General features: G+C 62.4%; 1 protein-coding gene across 1 annotated transcript; it reads left to right on the plus strand.

The window, feature by feature from the left end:
• D2HGDH (D-2-hydroxyglutarate dehydrogenase) lies at window positions 969-20,804 on the plus strand. Its single transcript, XM_021074821.1, is given in 12 exon segments — window positions 969-1,073; window positions 1,513-1,632; window positions 2,421-2,816; window positions 5,768-5,825; window positions 8,153-8,292; window positions 8,889-9,082; window positions 10,282-10,450; window positions 12,070-12,213; window positions 15,153-15,295; window positions 15,698-15,863; window positions 19,449-19,541; window positions 19,544-20,804. Coding segments are annotated over 10 exon segments (1,626 nt in total). The 5' UTR covers window positions 969-1,073; window positions 1,513-1,632; window positions 2,421-2,461; the 3' UTR covers window positions 19,708-20,804.

Genomic DNA, 25,157 nt, shown 5'->3' on the forward strand with positions numbered 1-25,157 from the left:
AGCCCTAAGTAGCAGAGTAACTGGAGGAGGCAGCTGCCACCCCAGGTCGGGGTGGGGGGAAAGGGAGGGTGGCGAGGTGCCCGGACTTGGCCGGCTGGGGGATGGGACACCCTTGAGGGGTGTAAGGAGGGCCCGCGTGCAGCCGCCTGGAGCGGGTGTTACTTGGCGGGCCCTGTGCCTCAGGAGCTCCGGGAAGGGGGTGCCCCCACGGAGCTTCACGGCTGCTGCAGGCCCCCTGGGGGGAAGATGAGGCTGGGAACTGGCACCAGGGCTCGGGACTGCAGGAACCTCTCTCAGGCCAGAAGCTTTCTTGCTGGGGTTTGTCTCTCTTGGGCAGGGTGAGAGAAGCCTGCTCTCCTGGGCACCCTCCCCGCCTCCCCAGCAGGGCCTGGGGAGAAGCCTAGCACTGGGCAGGCGCAGACCTGAAGGGGCCCGGAGGAGGCGGGGTCTGCTTCCCTCCCGGTGTGGTTCTGGCCTTCCTGCAGCCCGGTCTCCCAGCTCGGCCCAGCGCCTCTGAGGCTCCCAGTCCGGAGACTGGGCGTTTGTTTAGGAAAACGCTTGGGCAGCAGCTTCTGGAGTTTCCTCCTTCCCGCTGGCAATGCATTGCTGACCTGCAGGAAGCTCTGCCCTTTGGCCGGAGTGGGGGCCAGGGCACTAGGGCTTTGGGAGCCACAGTTCCCTGGGGCAGAGACCCCCTGGGGAGCCAGTGTCCCCTGGAAGAGCCACAGACCGTAGGGGACCCCGCAGTAGGACGAAAGAGTGGGAGTTACGCTCTGAGGCCAGGCAGGATGCGCACGTGGGGCCAGCCCTCGGGGTGGGGTGGGAGGGTGCGCTGGGATCCCCGCTAGCTAGGTTCTGCCCGCGCAGGTGAGGCCAGCAGTCCCCGCGGTGGCAGCTGGGCCACGCCGCGCTCGAGGCCTCCGGAGGACTGAAGGCAGCGAGGGCGGGGCCCGGAGGGGGAGGGGCCCCGGAGGGCTGGGGGCGGGCCCGGAGGGTCTCCAGCGCGCAGGCGCCTCCCTCCCGCCTTCCCCGCCCCGGCTCCGGGGCGCGAGGCCTGCGGCGGGGACGCGGACGTGAGTGCGCGCGCGCGCCGCCCGGGGTCGCGGCTGAGGGGTCGCGGCTGAGGGGCCGCGGCCTGCGGGTTGGGGGCGCCGGGCCGGTGGGGCCGGTGAGACCGCTGCGTCGGCGGGCGCCCGCCGGGTCCTCGGGTCCGACCCAGCCCGGTGATCCCGTCACGTGATCGCGCAGGCCTCGCGCTCCGGGGACGAGCCTGAGTGCGCTCCGCGTCCCCGGCGTGAGCTGGGGGCCACCGCGAGGAGCCCTGGCTTCCGGGCAGGGGGCGGCCCCTCCGGACCTCGGGTGGTCCCGCCCAGCGCCCTGTGTCTCTCGTGGGCTGGTCCGACAGCCACGGCCCCAAGCTCTTGTCCCGGGTCGGGGTCTGGCGGGGTCCTGGGCTGAGCTGGCTCGGCGAGGGTCACCGTCTGTGCTTCTTTTAATCCTCAACCCGACCAGTGAGGCCCGTGCTGCATCAAGGCACAGAGAGGCGCGTTCGTTTTCTCGAGGACACACGGCGGGTGTGAGCCCACGCGAGAACGCAGCCCGCGGTGCTGATTCCGGTTGTCTGAGCGCCAGGTGAGGTGGAAGCGTCCGGAAGCCGGTGCTCCGCCCTCCCCCATCGTCCCCCCCCCCCGCCCCGCCGCCGGGGTGGAGGGGGCGGGCTCTGCGCCTACTGTGTGAACCCCACCTCCCCCAGGGTGGGCAGCCAGAAAAGCTCCGTTTTTTTGATTCTGCGGTTTTTGAACTTGTGGTAAGCTGTCCACAAAACATGACATTCACATTTGAACCTTTTTTTTTTTTTTTTTTGTCTTTTTGTCTTTTCCAGGGCGCACCCCTGGCATATGGAGGTTCCCAGGCTAGGGGTCTAATGGGAGCTGTAGCCGCCTGCCTACTCCACAGCCACAGCAACGCCGGCTCCTTAACCCACTGAGCAAGGCCAGGGATCCAACCTGAAACCTCATGGTTCCTAGTTGGATCCGTTAATCACTGAGCCATGACGGGAACTCCTTGAACCATTTTTAAGTGTGCAAGACAGTGGCATCTGTCCCTTTCCTTTGACCACCTTAAATCCTGGTTTTGTTCTGAAAGAAGAAGGGCCGAAAGGGAGGCGGGTTGTCGCTGATGTTAAAAGCTAATACCCAGGGGCGGCCTCGCCAGGGTGCACAGCTCGGTCACGTCTCAGGAGGGCACTCCTGCTGAGGGACCACACAGGGTCAGGGTGAAGCCTCGTGTCCCTTGTCCCCTCCAGCCCACCTCTCCCCCCATGGTCCCAGTCTCACTCTGCCACCACCACTACCACCACCATGGTGGAAGCTGCCGCCACCCTGCCACGCTTCCCTTCTTACGGATGTGCCGTATTCCAGCGTTACAGGTCCAGTCGTCTGCCTTCAGGACAAGCACCATCATGCCCCTTCTGGTGCCCAGGTGGCCTGCGTGGCTCTTCTGGTGGCGGGCAGCCTGCACTCGGAGAGCCTTCGTGCAGCAGAGGATGTGGGCAGGGGCCACCAGGATCTCTGGGCTGGGCGGCCCCGCGGGGGCCCTGGGCACCAGCCCCCTGGTCCGAAGAGGCAGTTCCTCTGCTTCCTCCAGTGCTCCTGGGGTGAGGCTAACTCGGGACCGCTACCCCATGCAGCGGCTGCCGTTCTCCGTGGTGTCTGAGGACGACCTGGCCGCCCTGGAGCGCATCATCCCTGGCAGGGTCATCACAGACCCAGAGGAGCTGGAGGCTCCGAACGTAGACTGGCTGAGGACGGTCCGAGGTGAGTGCGGGTCTGCTCGCGCCTGGTGCTTGCGGGGGTGGGTGGGGGGAGCTTGGGAAGCAGGGCAAGGTGAGGTGGGGCCGACCTGAGTGTTGGGGGGAGAAGCCCGGTGCGTGGCGCACAGATGCTTTCTTCTCAACAGAAGCGGCACCGGGGTGACTTTCAAGGCTCTGAGGTCAGAATTGGTGGCAGTTTATTGGTGTTGCATGACACCTGCAACCTGGAAGATGAAACAGCCCCCTGCTGCCCCCTGCTGCCCCGAGGGTGTGTTAACTGTACCCCTCGCTTCCTCTCCACCCCCTGGGTTAGCCTCCTGGGGCCACGCGGTGGGACAGAGAACCACAGACAGTTTATCCTCTCAGTTGCCAAGCGTTCGGGAGGTGAGGCCGGGGGCGGGGCTCCCTCGAGAGGGGTCCTTCCTGCCTCTTCCGGCTGCTGGGGCTCCAGGTGGCCTCGGCTTGTGACACATCTCTCCAGTCTTGGCCTGGTCGTCACGTGGCCTCTCCCTCATGCGCCCTTCTCCATCTCCTATGACGACACCCGTCCTCGGTGTCTTCCCCGAACCGGGGCTGCGGGGGCGCGAGGGAGGAGCCCCGGGACCCCAGGTGTGGCCAGCATGGAGGGACGTTGGAGTGGGGGCCATTGAGGTCTCGAAGGCCGGTTGAATCCTGCCTTCCTCTCAGTGGCTGAGGGCCTTGGCGGGAGAGGCTTCCGTGGTCCAGCGGGGAGCCCGGGCTGTGGGCCGGCAGCTGCCATAGGGTGGGTCCCAGCAGTGTCCCCTTGGCTGGGGACTGGATGAGGGTGTGAGCCAGAGGGCAGAAGTACAGGGACAGCGGCAAAACCGGACTCCATCTGCCGAGTGGAGGAAAGTGTTGGGGAGGGTGGGTCTGGGAGGGGGGCAGGTGTTTGGGTTTGGACGTGGTGGCTTGTGGGCTGTGGAGCAAGCAAATCTGAGGTCCAGGGCAGGGTCCATGCGGGGACTGGGTAGGGCCGTGCCAGTGTCCGAGGAGGCTGGTGAGGCTGTGGTCAGCCGGGGAGGCCAGCTCGGGGGTGGGGCACCGAGGGGGATTGTCCTAGAGCCACGTGGGGAAGGCAGGGTCGCAGGGTCACGCAGCTGCTGGGACAGAGCAAGACGGGACCGATGGGCGTCCAGGGGGCGGGGCGCGGGGGTTTCCATGGAGAGAAAGGGACAGATGTGCTCCTGGAGCTGGTCTCGGGGACAGAGAAGTGGGTGGGGTCACAGGGATGAGGGGTCAGAGGGTTAGGACGAGAGCACCCTTCCAGCAGGTTTGCGGTGTCGACGGGAGTGAGCGGGTGGAGAGGGAAAGGCTGAGGGATGTCCTTGAGGCCTGAGTCGGGCCGCAGTCCTGCGGGCGGTGCGGGCCCTGGGGCAGCTTTTCTGAGGCCACCGGGGGTGCGGAGGCCAGATCCGACGCTTAGGCCTCAGCTCTGCCCCGTCCCAGGAAGGTGGTCACAGACACAGAGGGGTGGCGGCCAGGACTGCATGCTCACCCCGAGGTGGGTGGACACTGATGGCCCCTGACTCGGCCGGGGCACAGCGAGCGGAGTGGCAGCCGGATCTGTGGGGAGGAGGGTGCTCCAGGGAGGCTGAGAGTGCAGGGGAGGCAGGGCCGGGAGGCCGGAGGGCTCAGCGGGCAGCTGCTCCAGGGCCGCAGCGCAGGGTTGGGGGAGTTGGCAGACTGGCCTCCTTGTGGGTGAGGAAGCGTGGGTGCTTTGCATTTTCTGATGCAGCTGGCGTGTGGTGGGCAGCTTGCTGAGAGCTCGGCGGGGGACAGTCCACCCGCAGGGTCGGCCACCAGACCACCCTGAGGGTGTTCAGAGAGGGAGGAGGGCTGCAGGTGGCCCTCCTGCCTGTCCCCTCGTCACCTGTCCCCTTGCTGCCTGCACGCCCTCCTGTGCTGGCAGCCGCCCCTGACGATTCCTCCGCTCTGTGCTCTGCTCTCACCTGGGCTTCCCTTAGAGGGACACGTGGCCATTTCCCCCATGAGAAGGTAAACTTCACGGGAGCGGGAGTCACATTCTGTCCCCTGTGCCTGCAACAGACAGGGAACCGGGGTGGGCGCTCAGACATTGTCAAGAAATGCCACAGTGCATGAGTGAACCGACCGGAGCCTGGCAGGTTCCCGGGGTCCCTGCTCTGTGCCATCTCAATGGATCTAGGTGCCCGACACCCAATCACCTGGTAGACATGGTTCATTGGACCAAAGGCGAATGAGAAACGGCTTTTTGGATAAAGAAGTGAGGAAGAAGCTGCAGCCTGATCTCAGAGCTCTGTGGAAAGTCTCTGACTTAGCAACACCCTCTGCCCTCCGGCAGCCTCTTATCTGCTTAGAGGACTTTCAGCATGTCGAAAGGGTGGGAGGAAGCTCATCTCGTGGAGGCAGTGGTTAGGAATGCCGAGGGATGCGGCAGAGCTGGGCATCAGGTACATCGTGATGGGGCACTTGTGACCCAGGGGAGATCATAAGCCAGGAGCCCGCACTGACCTGATGAAATGGCCAAGTAGACAAGAACAGAGTGAGGAGGAAAGGCCTCTCCGTCAGGTAGAAGGTGGACTGATAACCTCAGGTGGACGGATGGCTTTAGACCCATCACCTTTGGCACCTGCCCAGAGAGCCCATTCAGGTAAGTCAGCAGGTGCTGAGAGTCATGGGTGGCTGGATAGTTCCATGGTCTCAGGTGTCTCCCCACAAGACACGTATTCCTCCTGGGAGAGGCCAGGCAGGCGCCCTTCCTGGGGTCCGGCTGCCGTTCTCCACCAGCCCAGAACCGCAGATCACCGCCCGGCTGGCGCTCCGCCTCCCTCCAGCTAGAGACCAGCCTTTGGCATCCGCTCTTGTCCTTGGGGTTCTTGGGCCTGCATTGCCAGGAAGCGGGACATGCCCCTTCCATGGGTGACAGTGGGTGACGGTGCAGCTTCTGTTTTGCAGGCTCCAGCAAGGTGCTCCTCCGGCCCCGGACATCCCAGGAGGTGGCTCAAATCCTCAGGTAGTGTGGCACCGGCTCCCTGCCCCCGCTTCCCTCTCATCCACCAGTCGTTTCCTTGCACATGGGGGACACAGACCCCACGACAGGGGCACTGACCAGGGCTGGGGAGGCAGGACTCGGTCCGAATGTGGGTTCTTGGGGTGCTGGGTGGGGTGAGCCTCAGATGGGAGCAGCTGCGCAGGGCAGGGAAGGAAACAGACCTTTTCTAGAAAAATGCTTCTTTGGTGTTTATATCAATATACTCACGTTTATTATAGACAAATGAGAAAACATACAAAACCATAAAGAAAAAAATGCAAAAGCAAACAATAATTTCCCCTCCAAAGATAACCACTGGTGACACTTTGGTTTGTTATCTCAGCATCTTTGTCGCATGTGTGTGCTTTTTAAATGTTACACGTTGTATCTGTGTGTCATCTTTTTTTCCTTTCCACTGGGCAGTACCCCTGTCCGTTTCCTGGTGCTGGTTCTTCCTCCACCCCGCTGTTAATGCACGGGAAGTGCCCCTCCTCGGCTGTTCTGCACATGCCACCCAGTGCCTCAGAATAGCTTTGCAGGTGGGCGGGGCCCCGTGCACCTGCTCTGCCAGAGCCTCTGCTGGAGGGCTTTTTTTTTTTTTTTTTTTTTTTTTTTTGCTTTTTAGGGCTGCACCCATGGCATATGGAGGTTCCCAGGCTAGGGGTCGAATTGGAACTACAGCTGCCGGCCTACACCACAGCCACGGCAACGTGGGATCAGAGCCACATCTGTGAGCTACACTACAGCTCATGGCAACGCCGGATCCTGAACCCACCGAGCGAGGCCAGGGATGGAACCTGCAACCTCATGGTTCCTAGTTGGGTTCGTTTCTGTTGTGCCACGATGGGAGCTCCTGGAGGGCTTTTCGGATGCACGTGGGCAGCCTGCCTCTCGGGCGGCTTCGTGCTGCCCAAGTCCTTACCCACTGGTGCCGGAGTCCTGCTTCGGCTGGACCAGGGCTTCCCGAAGGATAGGCGGCGTCGGCGAGGGAATGGACACAGGCCTGGTGGTCATGCAGGACTGCTCCTTTATTGTTTGTACAGGCTTAGCTTGTATACATTTGCCGTTTCCTTATGTTATGCGTCATACTTCTTTTGACATTTTTTATCTTTCCAATCCGTTGAATGTTTCTCCGTGATTTTATGTATCAGGGGGACGTATGCAACGTGCTTTTCCTTGTACTTTCCTCTTGGCTACTTAGAATCACGTCCTTATGGCTATGACCTAGTTCTCATGGAGCAGAAAAGCGCAAGCTTATCAACTACCTGACTGTAGGTATCTCTTTGTTCAGTCTAGACTTAAACCTAACTACTTTCCATTAGCGAAGGTAAGCTGTGTTTATCGAAGGTTGCTTAATTCTGATAGAACCGAGGGCCCTGACGTTTACACTCTTTGGGGTTGGGCCCCGGGGCCTGACACACCAGCTCACAATGGATTGGCCGTCTGCAGCAGCCCCGTATTTCCCTGACCTGTTTCCAGTTGCTGGGTACAAACTGGACCACCTCTCCACGTGTCAGTGCCCAATACCCATTATATTTATCAGTCATTCCCTGGCAAGGAAGATGAGATCCTTGTGGTAAATTGAATGGCCTGTGCCCGGCCTATTGTCAAACTTCCGTTGAGAGCATGCCCACTGCGAAAGCACCCTAGTAGGGACTTTTTTAGAGCCGGGCAGTCCCCGGAGTAGAGAGTGGCTGGAAAAAGGGGGAATCGTAGGGACGGTAGGGACTCGTGGCGGCTTATGCGTAAGCACCAATCCCCGGCGTTTACCCTCCCTGGGGTCTTTTCCTGGGAGTTTTGATTTGGCAGCAATTCCCCAGCTCCCGCAGTTTTTATAAACAGCATAAGCAGACAGAGGAGAAGCAGCAGGACTGTCGCTCTTCCAGACATGCTGTGCAGTCTATGTCCTTGGGTCTCCCTGACTTTGTCAAAAGGCAGACCCTCAGGAGCGGCTCCCGGCACACTGGGGCCCGTGTTGCTTCAGGTCTCGGCCACGTGGGAGCCTGGTGGGGACGAGGAGGGAGAGGGAGGATTAAAGGGGAGCGGGCGCCAGGGTGGGAGGGAGCCCCGAGTTCTTTAGGTGAACAGGAGGGGCTGCAGCTGGCGCTTGGACGTCCGCCCTTGGCCGAGCGCCTCTCAGGGCTGCCGGAGCCTCATCTGAGACCCGGGGCGGGGGGGGGTCAGCCTCCTCCTCCTGGTGCAGCTCCGCGAAGACACTTGTCCTCTCAGACCCCGTCATGCACGGGGCGGAGTGGCCTGGCCTGGGCCTGGGAGGAGGGGTGCTGAGGCCTGTCCTGTCCCTGGCCCAGGTACTGTCACGAGAGGAACCTGGCGGTGAACCCACAGGGCGGCAACACAGGCCTGGTGGGGGGCAGCACCCCCGTCTTTGACGAGATCGTCCTGTCCACAGCCCTCATGAGCCAGGTCCTCAGCTTCCACGACGTGTCAGGTAAAGCTGTGCCGTGCGGTCGGACCTCCCTGCTCGGCCTCGGGGAGCCTGTGGCCACACTCTGCCCGCCCTGGGCCCCCGGGTGTGTCTGCGCCGGTGGGGGCGGGAGTGTTATTTAGTTGGCCACTGAGGTGACTTGTACCCTGGGCTCGAGCTGTCACTGTGGCTCCTTTCGACTCTGACACTTCCTGACCGCGATGGCTCCTGCCAGGGGCGTGCGAGGTCGTCGGGCGGGTCCTTCTCTGTGGTGAGAGTACCTACACCGTTGGGTGTCAGGCAGCACCCCTGGCCTCCACCCACTCAATGCCAGCAGCACCCCTGGCCCAGATGTCTCCAGGCATGTCCCACGTGCCCTGGGGCAGAGTCACCCCAGGCGAGGGCCGCCACCTCACCGCAGCCTCTCCGTGGTGCCGCCGCGTGTGAGCACCGTGTGGTGGGTGTGAGGGGTTTTCTCCGCTTTGGCATCACGGATGTTTCTTTTCTGGGGGAGAGTGGGGACCGCGGCCCTATTTCTCACCAGGGTCCCGGGTGCACTGTCCTGCTGGTGGCCTGGCTCTGAGCCGGGAGCACCCTCTGTAGCTCTGGTTGCTGGGTAGGGGTTCTGGTTTGCCAGGCGGGGTGCGTCCTGGAGGAGCTGAGCCGGTACGTGGAGGAGCGGGGCTTCGTCATGCCGCTGGACCTGGGGGCTAAGGGCAGCTGCCACATTGGGGGCAACGTGGCGACCAACGCGGGTGGCCTGCGGTTTCTGCGATACGGCTCACTGCGCGGGACTGTCTTGGGCCTGGAAGTGGTGAGCAGGGGCACCGCTGTGGCTGTGTGTCTGAGGGCTGGCCTGGCTCGCTCTGGTCCTTGGGTCAGCCCCACAGTGGCTGGCTCTTCCAGCCTCCCCAGGGGTTTGCGTGCGCGGTGTGGGAGAGAGCCCTTGGCTCGGCTCTGTCAGGCCCACCCTTCCTACCGGGCAGACACGGGGTGGCACAGGTGCATGCGGCCCCCTCGAGGGGTGAGGGCCTCGTCCCAGACTGGAGATCCTGCTCCCAGCCTAACCAGCCCCAGGTTCTGCTCGGTCTTCTCCGGGAACATGTGGGCACCGCCCTGTGGCTTCTCCCGAGACCACGGTGTGTCCGCTGCTGTGGGAACTGTCGCCATGAACATGCTCCTGGACCGGTGGCCTTCCGCCGTGCTGGGCTTCCTGGTGGCTTTTGCTCAGGGGAGCCCCGGTCACACCACTGTCGCTGCCCCCAAGACAGTCCAAGCCTGCAGAGCCCACCCTGGGTTTCCTAAAGCTCAGACCCTCTGTCGTTCACCTGAGGGTGGAACGAGCCCAAAGCCGTGTTGGCTCCCGTCTCCTACATCATGGGGTCGCTGTGGCCTTGTTCTCTGGTTGCAGCTTATTTTTATTGTATGTCATTTTCTAATGTTTACAAGCTGCTTCACTAAACTTCTGACCAAACACACCAAACAAGACTTAGATGTGCTTACAGAGCAGAACGGAGGTGCCTTTGGATGAAGAGTCCAGGGGCGGGGGCTGCCGTGCTGCCATTCTCTGCTCTCTCATAGCTCCCCCAGCTGTGCCCTGCTCCACCCCAGGTGTGCCCTCCTGCACCCCAGGTGTGCCCTCCTGCACCCCAGGTGTGCCTTCCTGCACCCCAGGTGTGCCCTCCTGCACCCCAGGTGTGCCTTCCTGCACCCCAGGTGTGCCCTGCTTTGGGTCAGTTTCCCTTGAATGGGCCCTGAGCTTCCTGGTCGTGGTGGCAGTGGGGGCTCCTCACTGGGGAGACACCCCTTCTGTCAGCCTTGTGGGGCGACTTCAGGCCTGGTGCCACCCCAGGGCCCTCTGCGTCTCTAGACTGAACAGGGGTGGTGGGCTGATGACTGTCTTGGCTTTCTCAGGGTGCTCTGGCCAGGTCAGCGGCCCCAGGTGGCGGCCAGAGCTGGCATCTGGGACTGTGGGCCGGTGCAGCAGGCCCCGTTCCTCTGCTCCCTTGGCAGGTACTGGCCGACGGCACCCTCCTGAACTGCCTGACGTCACTGCGGAAGGACAACACGGGCTATGACCTGAAGCAGCTCTTCATCGGCTCAGAGGGCACCCTGGGGGTCATCACCGCTGTGTCCATCCTGTGTCCGCCCAAGCCCAGTGCCGTGAACGTGGCCTTCCTTGGTAGGTGCCCTCCGTCTGCCTCCGGGGCGGGTCCTCGGGCCGCTTAGCCTCGCTCTGGGAGGGGACGCCAGCGGCTCACAGGCGGGCCGTCCCAGAGGGACCAGGCCGGGGCAGAGCACGCTGTATCCTGCAGCAGAACCCGGGCTCCAGGCTTCTCCGTCCGCCGGTTCGTAACTGAAGCAGCTTGTGTCGTAGGGTTCAAAGGGCAGTGACGTCACATGGCGTAAGATCAAGGATGACCAAGGGGTCTTAGGGTGGGTCATTCGTACCCACCCCCCCAGGGCCAGCCAGCTGGCTCTGCAGCACCCCTCCCTCTCCTGGACCCCCCAGCCCGCGAGGAGCCCTCCTGACCCGCCCTTCTCTGGCCTTCTGCTGCCTGCCTCTGCCCCCTGGCCTGGCCTGCGTCCCGCCGGTCAGGTTTATCATGTCTCCTCTGCTGGTTCAGAAGTTACGTGGTGACCCGCCTCTGCGAGGTCCCTGCTGGTGTCTCCACTGACCAGCGGGAGGCTCCCTGGGGCCTGACCGGGCTGCAGGCCTCACCGCGGTGCACGTGTCCCGTCGTGCGTCTTCGTGCCGCCTGGCTCTTCAGTCGCCCTGGTCGTCACCATCGTGGTCATGTCAGAACCACGCGGTTTCCTTGGCCCTGTTCGTGGCGCATCAGGCCCTTGGGGGGTGGGAGTGGGAGTCCTCTTGAGCCTGTCCCTGTCGCTCCCGCGGTGGGCAGGCGCCTGCTGCTGTGGGTGCGCCTGTGTCCCCCTTTCAGCCTGTGCTGGGAGGTTGGCATTCTCTCTCATCCACTGACAGTGTCACTCGTCGCGGCCCTGGCTGTCAGCGGGAGTCAGCGGTCCTCGCAGCTGCTCTGAGGCTCGGCCTCCTCTCTGGTCCATTTCAGGGTTTTCTCGTTACTTTTGCCCTTCACGGTTCTGCTCTCTGGCTTTTCTGAGCCTCTGGGACCCTCGTCTTGGTGTCTCCCCACCTCCAGACGCTCCTCCGCCTGCCCGTCCTCCCGGGCCTGTGATGAGAAGTCCAGTAGGGCGCTCTGGCTGTCCTCCGCCTCGCGTCCGCTCCTTGCCACGTGTCCACCCTTTGCCACTCTGGGCATTGCGTTCTGTTTCCACTTCACGAAGCCTCCCTCCGGCTGTGGTTCATGTGCCACTGAAGCTGTCCTGTTCGGCCCCGGGTCCTCTGTCCCAAGAGGCCATGTGCGCCCACCCCCTGCTGACACGTCCACTTGTCCCCTCTCTGTCTCCGGCCGCGTGGCAGTCAGCTCCCAGGGACTGGGACACCCAGAGCTCGGTGTCCACTAGGTGCGCCTTGCATGGCTTGCCGAGGACTGTGCACCCGAACCCCGCTTGTAGTCAGGGGACCCCAGCTGAGTCTGTCCAGGGGTGGCCCTCTCTGGCCCTGTGTTTGCGACTTTCCCAAGCACATGGTTCTCAGCGTTTTCTCTTCCTCTTCCCCCTGGGCCCATGTGGCGGTGGCCAGTGGGTATTTCCTGGGGTGGCGCCTGTCCTGCCCCGGAGGCTGCTCGCTCAGCCCTGCCGTCCGCCCGGCTGGGTCTGCGGGCAGGCCCTGTGTCCGTGTGGCAGCCTCCTTGCTCTTGTGCGTGTCTGTCTCAGGTTGTCCTGGCTTCGCGGAGGTGCTGCAGACCTTCAGCACCGGCAGGAGGCTGCTGGGCGAGATCCTGTCGGCGTTCGAGTTCATGGACGCCGAGTGCCTGCAGCTGGTCGGGCGCCACCTGCATCTCACCAACCCCGTGCAAGGTACTGGCCCCGCCTGCCGGCAGCGCCCGCCGCTCCCCCTGTGCCTGTCGCGTGTGGGATGGTGGGAGGCAGAGGTGTCAGGCCTCTGTCCTGTCCGCAAAGGAGGAGGCGGCAGGGATCAGGGCAGTGCCCGGCGTTCTAGTGTCGCCATGGTTGTTGAGTGCACGGTTCTCTCTTGAATTTGTTTAAATACTGCCCCCCAAGTCAGTTCTGGCCTGGTCGGTTGTGCCTTAGCTCTGGGGTCCTTGGAACAGCCAGACCACAGCTGGGCTGCTTTCCTTCCTGGCTGGTCAGCCAGGAGGAGCCTTGTCCGCGGAGCTCAGCTGGTGCGCTCCGCGCCCTCGAGCTTTGGTCAGTGTGCAGTGTCCTGGTACCACCGGGTACCTGGAGACAAGAATGAGCTGGCGCGCTCGGCATTGCACTTCTGAGGGGGAGCCGGGAGCAACGACAGTCGTCCTGGCCCAGGCTGCCCTCCCGGGACCGCAGCCTGAACAAGGACAGCCCTCCCCAGACCGGGGCTGCAGGGCCGAGTCCAGGTCCAGCAGGGCTGGATCCTGGCGGAGGGTGCGCGTCCCCACGTGGGTCCTCCCTGCCATCTCTTCTTATGAGGACACCGGCCGCAAGGCCAGGGCCACTCTGATGATCTCTGTTCACCCCGATCCCTCCCTCAAGGCCCCGTGTCCAGATGCCGTCGCAGTGGGGACAGGGTTAGGGCCTCACTGCGGGAGTTTGTCGGGGGACACAGTCGTAAATGTAGAAAGATCTTTATGCGCTAAGTTATTTTTTATTCTTTGTTTTTGCGCCCCCCACCCCCACCCCGCACTGTGGACGTGCCAGGTCGGGGAAGGAGCATGTGCTGCCGTCGCCGCAACACCGCATCTCCAGCCTATTGCGCCACGGGGGGCTGAACCTCCCAGCTCTAAGTTTCTTTTTTTTTTTTTTTTTTTTTTTTTTTTGTCTTTTTCTAGGGCTGCACCTGCGGCATATGGAGGTTCCCAGGCTAGGAGTCGAATTGGAGCTGCAGCTGCCGGCCTACACCACAGCCACAGCAAGGCGGGATCTCAGCCGCATCTGTGACCTACACCACAGTTCACAGCAACACTGGATCCTTAACCCACAGAGCGAGGCAAGGGATTGAACCTGCAACCTTGTGGTTCCTAGTCAGATTCGTTAACCACTGAGCCAGGATGGGAACTCGTGCTCTAAGTTTTTAGACAGAAACTTTTTAGTATAAACAGGAAAATTCTTCATGTCTAGTGGTAGAGAAATAAGACATGTAGACCATTGGAAGACGGAGGCCCTTTGGGAAATGGAGGGTCCCGGGGGTGGGGGGTCCCTGGGGGGGTGCCTGTGGGGAGTGGAGGGTCCCTGGGGGGGTCTCTGGAAGGACAGAGGGTCCTTCAGAGAGTGGAGGGTCCTGGGGGGAGGGTCCCTGGGGGTGGGGGGTCCTGGGGGGTGGTGTCCTTGGCAGGGTGGAGGGTCCCTTGCGGGGGTGGAGGGTCCCTGGGGTGTGGGGGTCCCTCAGAGGGTGGAGGGTCCTGGGGGGGAGGGTCCCTGGGGAGTGGAGGGGTCCTGGGGGGGTGGAGGGTCCCTGGGGTGTGGGGACCCTGGGGGGGGTGGAGGGTCCTGGGCGGGGGGAGGGTCCCTGGATGGACGGAGGGTCCCTGGGGGAGCCCTGTGTGGTCTTGGTGTCTCTCATGTGAGAAAGCTGCTCTGAACATCATGTTTAGGGCAAAGGCCGGGCCTGTGATTATGCTCATCCTCAGGCGACACTGTGGGAATGTCAGTGGGGTTATATCTGGCAAGCAGGGAGGTTTTTCTCCGTCTTTTCTATTTTCCTTGTTTTCCAGATCTCCTTTTATTAGCATGCTTTCCTTTTATAAAGGGGAAAGAGCCAATAAAAAATTTAAACATTCCAGGATTTCCCATTGTGGCGCAGTGGTTAACACTCCAACTAAGAACCATGAGGTTGCGGGTTCGATCCCTGGCCTCGCTCGGTGGGTTCAGGATCTGGCCTTGCCGTGAGCTGTGGTGTAGGTTGCAGACGTGGCTCGGATCCTGCGTTGCTGTGGCTCTGGCATAGGCTGGTGGCTACAGCTCCGATTGGACCCCTAGCCTGGGACCCTCCATATGCCGCAGGAGCAGCCCTAGAAAAGGCAAAAAGACAAAAAAAGAAAAAGAAAAAAAAATTTTAATGTTCCAAAAGCAGACTCTTCACTTCTGCGCTGAAAGGGGCCAGCAGCTGAAAGATGCTCCTCTTTGTAGAACGATGAAGTTGTAGTGTTTTTTGGGAAGAAACGGAAGACAGTGTTAGAAGAGAGAACAGAGCATTCAGTCAGTTTTCATGTGTTGATTTTAAGGAACGTAAAATTGTGTAGCCTTGGGAAAAAAAGCTTGACATTTTCCTGAGTAAGTTAGTAATGCATATCTTTCTTTAAATTTCTAAAAGAAAGACACTTGTGGTGAAAAGCACACGCCTCTTGCCCCAGCCCTCCAGCCTTGCAGGTCATTGGCAGCCCGGGCCTCTTAGCAGTAAGAGCTGCCCTGGACGCCCGGCCCATCTGGGCTACCTCTTCTGTCACCAGGGGGCGCAGTCTCTCCTATGGTGAAGGGTTATTATTTTTTTTTACAGTTGCACTTGGGGCATGTGGAAGTTCTTGGGCTGGGGTCAAATTGCGGTGATGGCTGAGGCTTACGCCGGATCCTTAACCCACTGAGCGAGGCCAGGGGTCAAACTCGCATCCTCGCAGAGACAGCTTCGGGTCCTTAACCTCTGCACCACGACAGGAGCTCCGAAAGACCTATTTTTAAACTGCAGTCCAGCCTGAGTAGCCAGTGCCTGCTGGGCGGGCCGCGGGAGGCTGCGTTGCCCGGACCTGACGTGACTGTCGGCCGGCCCACCCCTCCCCTCTGCTCATCCTGCCTTCTGCCCCTTCTAGAAAGTCCATTCTATGTTCTCATCGAGACCTCGGGCTCTGGAGCAGATCACGATGCTGAGAAGCTGAGCAGCTTCCTGGAGCAGGTCCAGGGCTCCGGGCTGGTGACCGACGGGACCCTGGCCACCGATCAGAGGAGAATCCAGGTGTGTGTGGGCCGCAGGGTCTCAGCCTCCCTGACTCTCCCTTCTCCTTGCAGCGGACTTTTGCTGATGTTAAATGCCCCACAAAAGGAGTGGAGCCTCCCTGGTCGGTCAGACGCAGCAAAAGCCTGCTCCATCTGCCAGCACCTCTGCCCCTCCCTGTGCCCCTCAGCAGCCTGGGCACCGCGTCTGCGCTGCTCACCCCGCACCTGCCCTGCCTCCGCCTCACTCAGGCCCCCGTCACCACAGTCACGAGCGGTGCCCCGAGTCTCTGCTCCATGGGCTGCTGGGCCAGCCCTCTCCCTGTGGGAAGCCCCGCGCCGGCACGGTGCAGAATGTTTGTGCCCAGAGGGTCCCCGAGACCCCCCAGCAGGTGACTGCAGATGCCTGTCCCCTCGATTCCAGGCGCTATGGGCCCTGCGGGAGAGGATCTCAGAGGCCCTGAGCCACGACGGCTACGTGTACAAATACGACCTGTCCCTGCCCCTGGACCGGCTCTACGACCTTGTGGACGATCTGCGTGCCCGCCTCGGCCCGAGTGCAAAGCACGTGGTGGGCTACGGCCACCTGGGTGAGCGCAGCTGGCAGGCTGGGGGCCTGAAGATGGGCTTCCTGCCACTTTGCGGTCTCCGGGGTGTGTGGGTCTCAGGCAGAGTGTGGGCTCCGGGCTGGCTGGGACATGGGACGTGAGACGTGGGTCCTGGGCCTGGGTCTCGAGCCCCGTCCTGGCCACGCGGCCTTCTCAGTGTTTGGTCAGAAGCTCTCCCCTTCTGTCCTCCAGGTGGAGATCATTCTTTGCAGAGAAATCTCCCTTTGTGAGATGTTAATTCACAGGAAGGAAACGTTTTATTGTCCTCAATTCTCTGCTGCCTTTGGCTCAGACAGTGGGGTGGGGCACCTGCTTAGACCCCCATCCTCTGTGAGGTGGTTCGGAATGGCCTCTGGGGTTGGGAAGGGAGCTCTGTGAAGGGCTCGCCCTGGCCTGGCACGCGCTCCAAATGCTTGATGTGGTGGAATCCCAGCCTTAAAAGTGGAGGAGGAGGCGTTCCCTCGTGGTGCAGTGGGTTAAGGATCTGGCGTTGTCAGCTGCTGTGGGGGTTCGATCCCTGGCCCAGGAACTTCCACCTGCCTTAGGGCGGCCCGAAAAGAAAATAATCGAGGATGAGTGTTGACTTGCTTTTTCTGGGTCTGCCCAGGTGCCTGGTGCTGGTTTTCTTTGACCAACCAGAGCTGCTCCGTGCTCACCTCTGGGGGCGGGTGGGGCTGTCCTGGGTGCAGCCCTCCTGGCTGTCATCCTTTCTGTGTCTCTCGCACTCACCCCGGGGGGACTTTCTCCGTTCTGTGCTCTCGGGGTCCCTTCTGTCCGGGCTGGACGTTGGTCTCAACATCACAAAACGGTTTGGGACTTTTCTTTTTTTTTTGGTCTTTTGTCCTTTTAGGGCTGCACCCTCGGCATACGGAGGTTCCCAGGCTAGGGGTCTAATCGGAGCTACAGCTGCCGGCCTATACCACAGCCATAGCAACACGGGATCTGAGCCGTGTCTGCGACCTACACCACAGCTTATGGCAACACCAGATCCTTAACCCACTGAGCAAGGCCAGGGGTCGGACCCTCAACCTCGTGGTTCCTAGTTGGATTCATTTCCGCTGCACCACGACGAGAATTCCTGGGGCTTTTCTTTAGAAGAGTGTCACGTTGGAGTTACCTCTTTGAATGTTTGCTAGAACTTGCAGATGAGGGTGTTTGGGCCTGAAATCTTTTGTGGATATTTGCTGGGGGATTGGCTGCAGAGCAGTATCTTTGATAGCTTCATAACCATCCTAGCTTCCCTTTTCTTCAGAATAGGATTTGGTAAAGTTTTTTTGGCTGTACTCACAGCATGCAGAAGTTCCGGGCGGGGGATGAACCTCACACCACAGCAGTGCCAGTGCCAGAGCCTTAACTCCTAGGCCACCGAGAAACTCCCATGGTTTGGGTAATATTTTTTTCTAGGAATTTGTTCGTTTCTTCTAGGATTTCGAGAATACGGGCACCTCGTGTCCAGGGTTTGTGGGGGGCTGTTTCACTCCTGATTTAGTTTGTCTTGTCTAAGAGTTGTGAGTTAAGTTTTATTCGGAGACTGTCCCGGGGGCTGTAGCGGGCTTTGAGGAGGCTGTGAGCTGGGAGTGGGATTGATAGGCGTTTTCCTGGGTGAAAACCAGCAAGTATCAAGTATTGAAAGATGGTTGCCCATCACAGAATATCAAATATCAGAAGATTATTGCTGATCACAAAATGCAGACGCCTCGAGGGCAGGACCTCAGCGCCGCTCTGTGTGTGGGGAGGTCGGGGCAGGGCCACGGCTCAGCGACCTCTTTCCTGAGGTCTGCGCCCTGGAGTCCCCTCTGTGGCGCAGCTGGTAACCTGAGGTGCGCGCCCTAGCGGTCCAGGCCAGCGTCCAGAGCATGCGACGCTGCCCGTTTCTGACCCCCCTACCCCGTGGGGAGAGGGTGGGGCTGAGGGCCTGACCCTTGCTGAGGGGCCAGGACAGAACCTGCCCGCAGCTTTTGGTCCAGTTTCTCAGGTGTCGGTCACTTCACCGTCTCTTCAGAGACTCAGCCTGGGCTTCGCTGGCCCTGCTGCTCTGCGTTTGCTGTTTCTTTTCTGCTGTCGCCTTTCTTGTTTTCTCTCCTCTTCCGCTTGTAGGTGGACGCACATTCCGGCTTCTGGGACTTTAGCTCGTTGCTTCGGCCTTTCTGCTTTTCTGCCCAAGGCATGGGTGTCCCGGGGAGAGGGAGTCCCTCCCCCCGCCGGCCTCTGGGCTGAGCTGCTGGAGATTCCGGGCGTGCCAGCCCCCGCCCCACCCGTCGCGGGGGCTCTTTGTCCCTCTGTCCACGGGGTCCTCTCCCACTCTCTTTGCCGTGTGCATCTGAATGCGGCCCGCCAGTCCTGTGAGTGCCGCTGGGCCTTGGCCGAGGACCCTGGGGCAGCCTCACGCGGTGTCACGGCCGTCCTGCGGGGAGGGCTTTTAGCCCCGTCTTGTTTGCAGTGGGAGCTGCAGTGCTGTGCGCATCGCCCTGGGGGCCCTGCCTTTGGGATCCCCTGGTGTGGGGGGGCCAGACGGCGGCGCAGCGTGCCTGGGGTTTCTGGGGAGTGATTCGAATTTGGTGCTCGAGGTTCCCGAGGATCTCACGGCTCCGGGTTGACAGCTGTGTGCTCTCTGCCCTGTGTCGCCGCTGTGGCTGCAGACTTCGCGGCCACCAGCACGGCCCATGGGGGGCTCCACGCCCCCTTTGGCTGCCCTCCGACGACTCTCCTTGGCCCCTGTTGCCTGGGCTTCCCTTGCTTGGCTGAGGCGGCGGCGTGTCCTGCTGGGGTCTGGTGGGCTTGGGTCTCAGGAGGTGGCCGCTGCATGGGCCCCGGCGCTGTCCCCTGCCCTCCTCTCTGGCGCCACAGCCCCAGGCCCTCCCCCCGTCTCTCGTCCGAGGCTCCGGCTCCCTCTGCCTGACTCACTTCCGTTCATTAGACTCCTTGCCTGTTGACCCTGCACTAGTCGTACTTTTCATTCAGGAAGATCAATCTGGAAATTTAAACGCTTTGCCTGGTCCAGTATGTTTTTTTTTAAAATTTTTTTTTAAACACATGAAACGTGATTTCCTGTTTCTGGAAACCACGCTGGCTCATGGTGATGCATCTCTGCCGTGCCCTCCTGCCCCTGGCCTGGCGCTGCAGCCCGACGCCGTCTGTTCTCGCCCTGCCCGGCTGTCCGGCCTCTGGCCCCGTTGTCCAGCCCCCAGAGGAGGGGGCGGACGTTGGGAGCCGGAGCCCTGGGGTCTCAGCGAGGGGGGCTTGAGGACCGGAGGGTGGGGTGGGGTCTGCAGGTGCGGCTGTCCTGGGCTCTGGGAGACCTGGCTCTGTGCACATCGGGGGTCCGTCCCGGAGCTCTCACGGGTCCCTCTCAGTCCAGAGCCTTTGGTGTGTGTTGGGGGGAGGGGAGAACTTGGAGAGAAAAGTATGCAGAAGCTGAGGGGCTGCGACCCCAGAGGAGGGAGGGTCACCAGCAGGTCAGTGTCCAGTGCATGTGAGGGGGTGGGGGCCAGTCCTCCCCCAGGTGGTCTTCAGGCAGGGCAGGGGGCCTGGGAGGGGCCCAGCCTGACCCGTGTCCCTGTCCCCCAGGGGACGGCAACCTGCACCTCAATGTGACGGCGGAGGCCTTCTGCGAGTCGCTGCTGGGGGCCCTGGAGCCCTATGTGTACGAGTGGACGGCCGGCAGCGGGGCAGCGTCAGTGCCGAGCACGGCCTGGGCTTCAAGAAGAGGGATGTCCTCGGCTACAGCAAGCCCCCCGAGGCCCTGCGGCTCATGCAGCAGCTCAAGGCCCTCCTGGACCCCAAAGGCATCCTGAACCCCTACAAGATGCTGCCCACCCGCGCCTGATGGCCGCTGGGGTCAGCGGGAGGCTTGGGCAGCGGGGCCCTGGTGCGGTCTTGGTTTTGCTGGGGGGGCCTGCTGGGCTGGCATGGGCTCAGAGGGCCCCCGTCCGATGGAGCCAGCAGCTGGCCAGGTGACCGGCCGGGTGACTCAGGGCAGGATTCCTCTGTTGGCTCTGTCGAGTGGGTCCTCTCTGCCCATGCTCTGGGTGGGCTCTGGGCAGGCTGGCGGGTGAGCTGTGCTGCCCGAGCAGAGTCGAGCAGGTGGCCCGGCCTTGCTGTGGTCTTGGGATCCTGTGGGAGGGGACACGGGGGTCCTGCCCCTGGGCTTCCACACGGCGCCAGCCTCTGAGGGCCTTGTGCAGAGGTGATGAAGGCTGCGTGGGTGGTGCAGTGCCGTGAGGCTGGTCTACCCGGGCTCTGACGGACCGAGCCTGGGCCACCTGGCACTTTACAGGCAACTGCTGGTCACCTTTGGATGCCCTGCCCCGGGGGTGTTCCTCCCCTCGCTTTTTAGAAGGCCCCTTGGTGGGCAGGACTGTTGTCAGAGTCAGGTGTCATTCCCTGCACTTGGTGCTCTGTGGGACGTGTCCCTGGAGACGAGTTCTTGGGCTCTGCCACCAGGTGCTGGGTGGCGGCGCCGCCGGGTGCGAGCTTGGCATCAGTTACCCGAGCGGTCGTCCTGCGGGCCTTGGCCCCTGGGCCAGTTGCTGGGGCTGTGGATGGACGCACGCGGGCGGGGAGCATGGACACGTCCTCTTTTTCTGGCTGCCACGAACTTCCAGTAAAACGGGAATTAGTCACGACTGCCTTTCCTTCTGTCACTTGAAAAACAATCTCGTGAGAGCCCCCGGAAGTGCCTGTGTGCTGCATTCCTCAAGCGTGCAGACATCGGGGCCTGACCATGTGGATGGGGGGGCGCCCCGTCCCCACACCATGTCCCCTGTGCCCCACTTGTCAGAGGTGGTCAGGTCTTGTTTGCGATGCACAGGGAGGCGTTTGTGCTGCATAGTTGCGTCCCCGAAAAGATTTTGGGACCCAGCGAGCTTGTCTTGGGTAATTACAATAATGCCTGAATTATTAAAAACTTGATATTTTGAGGCATTTTCTGCTAGAGTAAATGCTTGGAGAAGGTGGCCTGGTGCCTGGGGTGGTAGGGAGCCCGGGGCAGGGGGACCCCGCTTCCATGAAGGACATGCTGTCCCCCAAAATGTCAAGAAGTGAAGTGGCAGCTACTGGCCCTGCTGTTCGCTTGGGTTTGGCCCTCAGAATCCACACATGCACACATGCATGCAGATGGACAGCACACGTGCATGTACACAGCACACGTGCACACACGCCCGCCAGGTGTCCCCAGACTGCACACGGAGTGCTGTCTGCGTGTTGTCAGTCACTGGCCAGGTCACCGGCCGTGTGCCTGTTGCACAAGAGGTTGCCTCCGAGACCCCAGGGCGGAGCGGGCCTGCTTCTGAGAATGTGGACTGGGGAGCCGGCGTGAACAGGAGGTTCCGGTGTGACCGTCAGGGGTTCAGGGGGAGGGCGCCTGCAGTCGGGGTCAGGTGGGGAGATGTCGCCTTCTGTGTTTGGGGGATGCTTTGCCCTTTTTCTCTTTGCGAAGGGCACGTTCACATTTATAAAAGCTGAACACGCTGGCATGGGGCTGCTTTTCAGGTCTCAGGGAGCCGCTGCTGCTGGGCTGGGTGGGTGCAGCCGGGCGTGGGCTGCATCCACGTCCCCTCCCGTTAGCTGGGAGGGGGCAGCCTGAGCAGAGCCTGCTCCGCAGGGGCCACAAGCCCCAGTCCCCGCTGACTTGCTGGCTCCTGAGGCCCCCTCCCCAGCCTGGGTCTTCTGGCTGCACATGAGCCACAGCCTGGCGGAGTGGTGTCCTGGGGGTGTCTTGGTTGTGGCCAGATTTCAGGGCATGAGTCAGGGGCCATTTCAAACCCCCATGCGGGCCCAGCAGGGTGGGTGTGTCCCTGCCTGTGACTGCCTCCCTGGCCTGGTGGCCCTCGTGTCTCTGTCACCGAGTGCTCCCTCCTGCTCTCTGCCACTTTGTAAAGTAGGGCTACCCTCCCCACCTGCTGCCCGCGGCCCATGGCCTTGCTTGGTTCCAGCGCCTGACTGGGCCTGGTGCCGTGGGCCTACCCGGCTGCAGACCCTGCTGCCTCACTGGCCCCAGTGGCTGGCTCTGTCCCCTGTTCCACTCGGCACATTGGAGCTGCCCGTGGCCTGGCAGCCATCCTGCAGACGTCTGCTGGGGCTCAGCCTCTGACCTCTGGGAGTCAGGTTTGAGGCCAGCCTTTCCCCGGCTGGTTCTGGATGGGAGACGGGGCTGCCCGCCCAGGGCCTGGTGGAGGAGGTGGCAGTGCTTGGACTGGGGGAGGCAGACCTGTACCAGGCATTTCTGCCAGGGTGCCCCTGAGAGCAGTGGGCACCATGAGGGGCCTTGTTCAGGATGCACGGCGGCAGGGGCGGGACATGCCGTTTTGCCTGCTCCCCTCTTCTGCCCCGAAACCCCCTCTCTGGCTTGTCCTTGTGCCTTTTGGTCAGTGGAAGAACACAGCCTGGCGGAGCAGGCAGGCAGAGGGCCACTGCCCAGCCCCGCGTGTGGTGATGCAGCAAGGACTCTGCAAGGATACATATCCAGAAAAACCTGCTGGGATAGCAGGAAACCAGGGGAGCCTTGGCCACATCTGCAGGAGAGAACCCGCAGGGACACAGATGGCCTGGATAGCACCACCCGTGCCTGCAGAAACACGCTTCTGGACGACTTGGGATCCTGAAGTGCACGTGAGAGCCGAGTCCAGTGAATCCCACCTGTCCAGAGCCTCATGGCCGCGCGGGCACACCAAACATCCCAGGCCGAGGGGACCAGGCGGGCCAGGGCCGGACCCCGTGGGGGTGGGAGCAGGGGGCAGACCCCAGAGACAATCTCCCAGTGTGCCTGGAGGTGGCGGGGCGGGGGTGCCATTGTGTTCGGATTAGAAGAAGCTTAGGATTTTCACCTTAAAACCGCTAAGCTGCTGCAACGTGAGCAGGGATTAGGTAAGAGGGCTGTTCTTAGTGGGGGAGCCATCTGGAGGGGCCAGGGAGAAGCCAGGAAGGGGCTGCAGTCATTCTCCAGGCGGGAGGGAGCCCCAGGCAGGGGTTGGAGCAGGCTGCTGGGGAGTATGGGGGAGCAGGAAGCCTTCCCCTGCAACCCCAGGGTGGGCTGTGGCTGGCGGGGGGCCTGTCTCCCTCTCCTCTCCCAAGGTGGTCCAGTCGAAGCTGTGACATGGTAGCTGGGAAATCAGCTGATGGCCCTTTGTTTCTGGGCAGAGTGTGCAGTGCCTGGAGCCATCTTCCAGGTTCCACGGCCCTGGGCCCTGGGGACAGCAAGGGGGACAGGTGGCAGGTGGATCCAAGGGAGTTCTCAGCTCCTGGCCCCAGAAGCAGAGAGCTGGGGGCCCCAGATGGGGGGCCGCGGCACCTGTGCTGGGGTCTGACCCTCTCCTGATGTTCACATGTACCCGCCAGAGCCGGAGCTCGGGGGGCTGCTGCCCACAGGGCCCTTGGTGGATTCTGGCTGGCAGGCGGGCGTCAGTGGGCAGAGGTCCTGGCTGTGGCTCCCCTGGCCTCTGGGGCAGGGAGCCCCCCTGCCTGCGGGCCCTGCCAGCCTCTCCCCAACAACCACCCGCCCTCCGGATAAGGCTGTGCGGAGTGGGTGTTGGGGGCGTGGGGGGGACACACCTGCTCACGGGCCTTTGCTCCCCTGGGGCCTGATCTAGCGCTGCCCACCGCTGCAGGACTCAGGCCCCATGCCCGTCAGAGTGCGCCAGAGTGCGCGTGTGACTGTGCACACATGGTTGTGTCCCTCACACGCAGGGGACCCACAGGGCTGGGTGGTCGTGGGCCGCCAGCCAGGCAGGCACAGAGAGGCCTCTCAGTCGGACCCTCGGGATGGCTCTGCTGGCATGGCGCTGCTCCTGCTCCCAGACCTGGCTGGCATCCTTGTGTGTCTATCTGCCATGGGGGCTGCCGGGGTAAGCAGGAGCCCCCAGACCCTGGCCTGGTGCCACCCCAGCCAGAAATCATGGGTCACGGTGGCACCCTTGCTTGGGCCCACCTGAGGCTGGGCTGAGGCTCAGGTGGGCCCTGAGGCTCCCCACGTCATGTTCCTTAGACTTGTTTGCGCCCAGCCCCAGTCTGAGCCGGGGACGTGGTGAATGTCCCCTGGGTCTCTCACCTTGACCCACTCTTCCTGCCCGGATCTGGGAGCTGGGGCCCCAGCTGGGGTTCGGTGCCGCAGGCCCACCACGGTGAGTGCGGGGTGCCGGGAGGGCAGAGGGGTGGGAAGGGAGTGTCCTGGCTGAGGGCACCCGAGCATATCTGGGTGGAAAGCTGCCCCTGCACCCCCCAGCACCGTGGACGCCACAGAAGCAGGAAGGGAGACGGGCCATCTGGCCTCTTGCTGGTAGCTGGGTGCTCTGGGTGAGGAGGGGGCTGTAGCTGCTTGGCCAAGGGCTCTGATGCCAGCGAGGCCAGGCCTGTGATGGGGGACAAGGCTGTCCTCTGTCCTGGCCCTTCTCAGAGTGGATGCCTGGCCCAGGGTGTGTCAGAGGGGAGGGCAGCTGGCCTCCTTCCAAGACTGATCGTCTCGTTCTGGCTGCTGGGCAGTCCTGGGGTCCTGCCTGCAGGTCACTGGCCACAGCGCAGAGGGCACAGGAAGACGTCCACCCACGTGGGGCCTCTGTGGCTGCTGAACCAGAGCCCCTTAGTCAGCTCCCAGGTCTGAGCTGCCAAAGACCCCAGTCCACCCCTGAGCCTTGATGGGCTGGAGAAGGGGCATTTCCCCAGACCGAGCCCCCAGCCTCAGGGGCCTGGGGAGGGGCCCACAGGGTCCAAGGTGGGCTCCATGGGGGGGGTGTTGACGGGGGTGGGGGCGGACAGTGTCAGGGCTTCTGCCCCCTCCAGGGACCCTGACTCTGTGAGGGTGTGAGCGGGACAGGTGCCTGGTGAAGGGACCTGGCTCAGCTCCTGGCTCAGAGTGAGCCAAAGCCATATGTCCTGTGTGTCCAGCAACCAGTGGGCGGGTCTGCGGGTGACCGTGAGGGCCTCGAGGCGGGTTGTGTTCTTGCCGGTGCCGGCAGGTCCGCTCTGACCAGTCACTGTGGGAACACCGATTTGCTTAGGAGAAAGGTGGACCAACGCCCAGCCCAGCCACCCGCAGCCGCTGTCAGGGCTGTGCCGTGGTGGTGTCCCCTCCCTGCCCGCATCCCCCTGTGCCCCCTGCAGGTGGCCCACTGGGCATCTGCCCTCCGGGAGCGCCCTCCCCCATCCTGGGCCGCCCCCACTGCCAGTGGCACCGGACTGGCCCCGCAGCCCCGGACAGCTGGGCCCTTGGGCCGCATCTCTCTGCTGCTGGCTGCGCCTGCTGGGCCCTCCTGGACAGCAGGTGCCGCGGCTGCTGCTGTGGCC

This window comes from Sus scrofa, chromosome 15, assembly GCF_000003025.6.
Source record: "Sus scrofa isolate TJ Tabasco breed Duroc chromosome 15, Sscrofa11.1, whole genome shotgun sequence".
Taxonomy (NCBI): Eukaryota; Metazoa; Chordata; class Mammalia; order Artiodactyla; family Suidae; genus Sus; species Sus scrofa.